The following is a 1,269-nucleotide window of genomic DNA, read 5'->3' on the forward strand; positions in this document are numbered from 1 at the left end:
GGGGGCCGGGAGAGCCAGCACCACTGCTGCTGCTGCCCCCTCCTTCAGATTGGGTCCCACTAGGCTCTTCGCTGGCCCCCTGAGGGGCTGGGGGTCCATTGCTCAGGCCAGGGGGTCCAGGGGATGTCTTGAACTCCACCTCTGTCTCCGTCTGGGTGCCTCGGCTCACCAACGAAGGGGTGCACGTGGGTGGCAGTCCTGGGGGTGCTGCAAAACTGCTGGAGAGATGATGAATTAACCTGAAGCCCCAGAGGCCCCAAGGAGGAGGGAAAATGGGGTGTGCCCACATGCATACCTGTCCCCTGGAGGAGCTGGTGTGCCAGAGACCTGCAGGGAGGAAGGCGGCACCTGCAGCCGCAGCAGGCGAAGGGCTTCTGCCAGGGCTGCCTTTACCAGCTCCATCTCCTGCTCCTGCACCCGAAGCCGCTGGCTCAGAGACTGCAGGGCCTCCCGAGCAGGGCCCTCACCTGGGAAAAGGGCAAGAGGTACTCAGAATGTACCCATCACCTGAAGAAAGCGTAAAGGGAATTCTGTCTCCCCACAGCTTTACATGTGTCCAGTAGTACTACCCCTTTCAAGCAGCCCCAGGCTTGGATGCTCGTCCAGAGGGGAGGAGACGGTGGTAGAGGATCAAGGGCCTCCTTCTGGCAGGGCAGGCGAGAAACCTGGCAAAGCTCCCTTCCTGCTGCCGTCTCAGCCTCCGCAAAGGCTGGGAGTACCATGGAGTACCGGGGGGGAAATATGGAGTACTGCCGAGGAACGTGGGAGCCACAGAGACAGGCGCCGCACTGGTGAGGGGAGGGACCGCAGCCCTCCCCACGCGCCCACAACAAGCTCAGGTCTCCAGCGAAAGCAGAGTAACTGAGCCGGGGGAACACCAGGAGAGGATGGGGCACGGGAATGGAGTCATACTGAGGACCCAGAGTACAGGAAAAGAGATCCAGAGTGACAGGAGAGAGTGTGGGTTGTGAACAGAGTCACAGTGAAGGTCTCAGGGGACGGCGGTCAGAAGGAAAAAGACCTGAAATACCAGGAGAAGAGGCCCGGAGTAACGCAGAGGGCAGGGAAACATCGAGGGGCCCGGAGTTACATGGGGGGTAGAATGACGCCGGGGAAGCCCGAAGTGACAGGACCCAAGCAACTAGGGAGGGGGACCGGAGGAACTGTGGAGGATGCTCGGAGCCCCTGCGGCGGAGGAGCACGCGGGGACGCCTCCAGACAGCCGTCCAGCTCTGGAGGAGCCCGACGAGCCGGGCGCTCCGGGAAGGG

The 1,269-nt window shown here is 62.3% G+C and overlaps 1 protein-coding gene across 1 annotated transcript in view; it reads right to left on the minus strand.

Annotated features, from left to right (window-relative positions):
• The window catches only part of LOC105549152 (echinoderm microtubule-associated protein-like 3), a 30,738-nt gene extending 30,047 nt beyond the window's left edge, over nucleotides 1–691 (minus strand). Inside the window, exons 1-2 of the mRNA XM_011993574.1 lie at nucleotides 296–691; nucleotides 2–215 (exon numbers count right to left, since the gene is read on the minus strand). Of these exons, the coding sequence (XP_011848964.1) occupies nucleotides 2–215; nucleotides 296–402 (321 nt within the window). The 5' untranslated portion in view covers nucleotides 403–691. The remainder of the gene's footprint in view (nucleotide 1; nucleotides 216–295) is intronic.
• Nucleotides 692–1,269: the final 578 nt, after the last annotated feature.

This window comes from Mandrillus leucophaeus, unplaced genomic scaffold, assembly GCF_000951045.1.
Source record: "Mandrillus leucophaeus isolate KB7577 unplaced genomic scaffold, Mleu.le_1.0 Scaffold43, whole genome shotgun sequence".
Lineage (NCBI taxonomy): Eukaryota > Metazoa > Chordata > Mammalia > Primates > Cercopithecidae > Mandrillus > Mandrillus leucophaeus.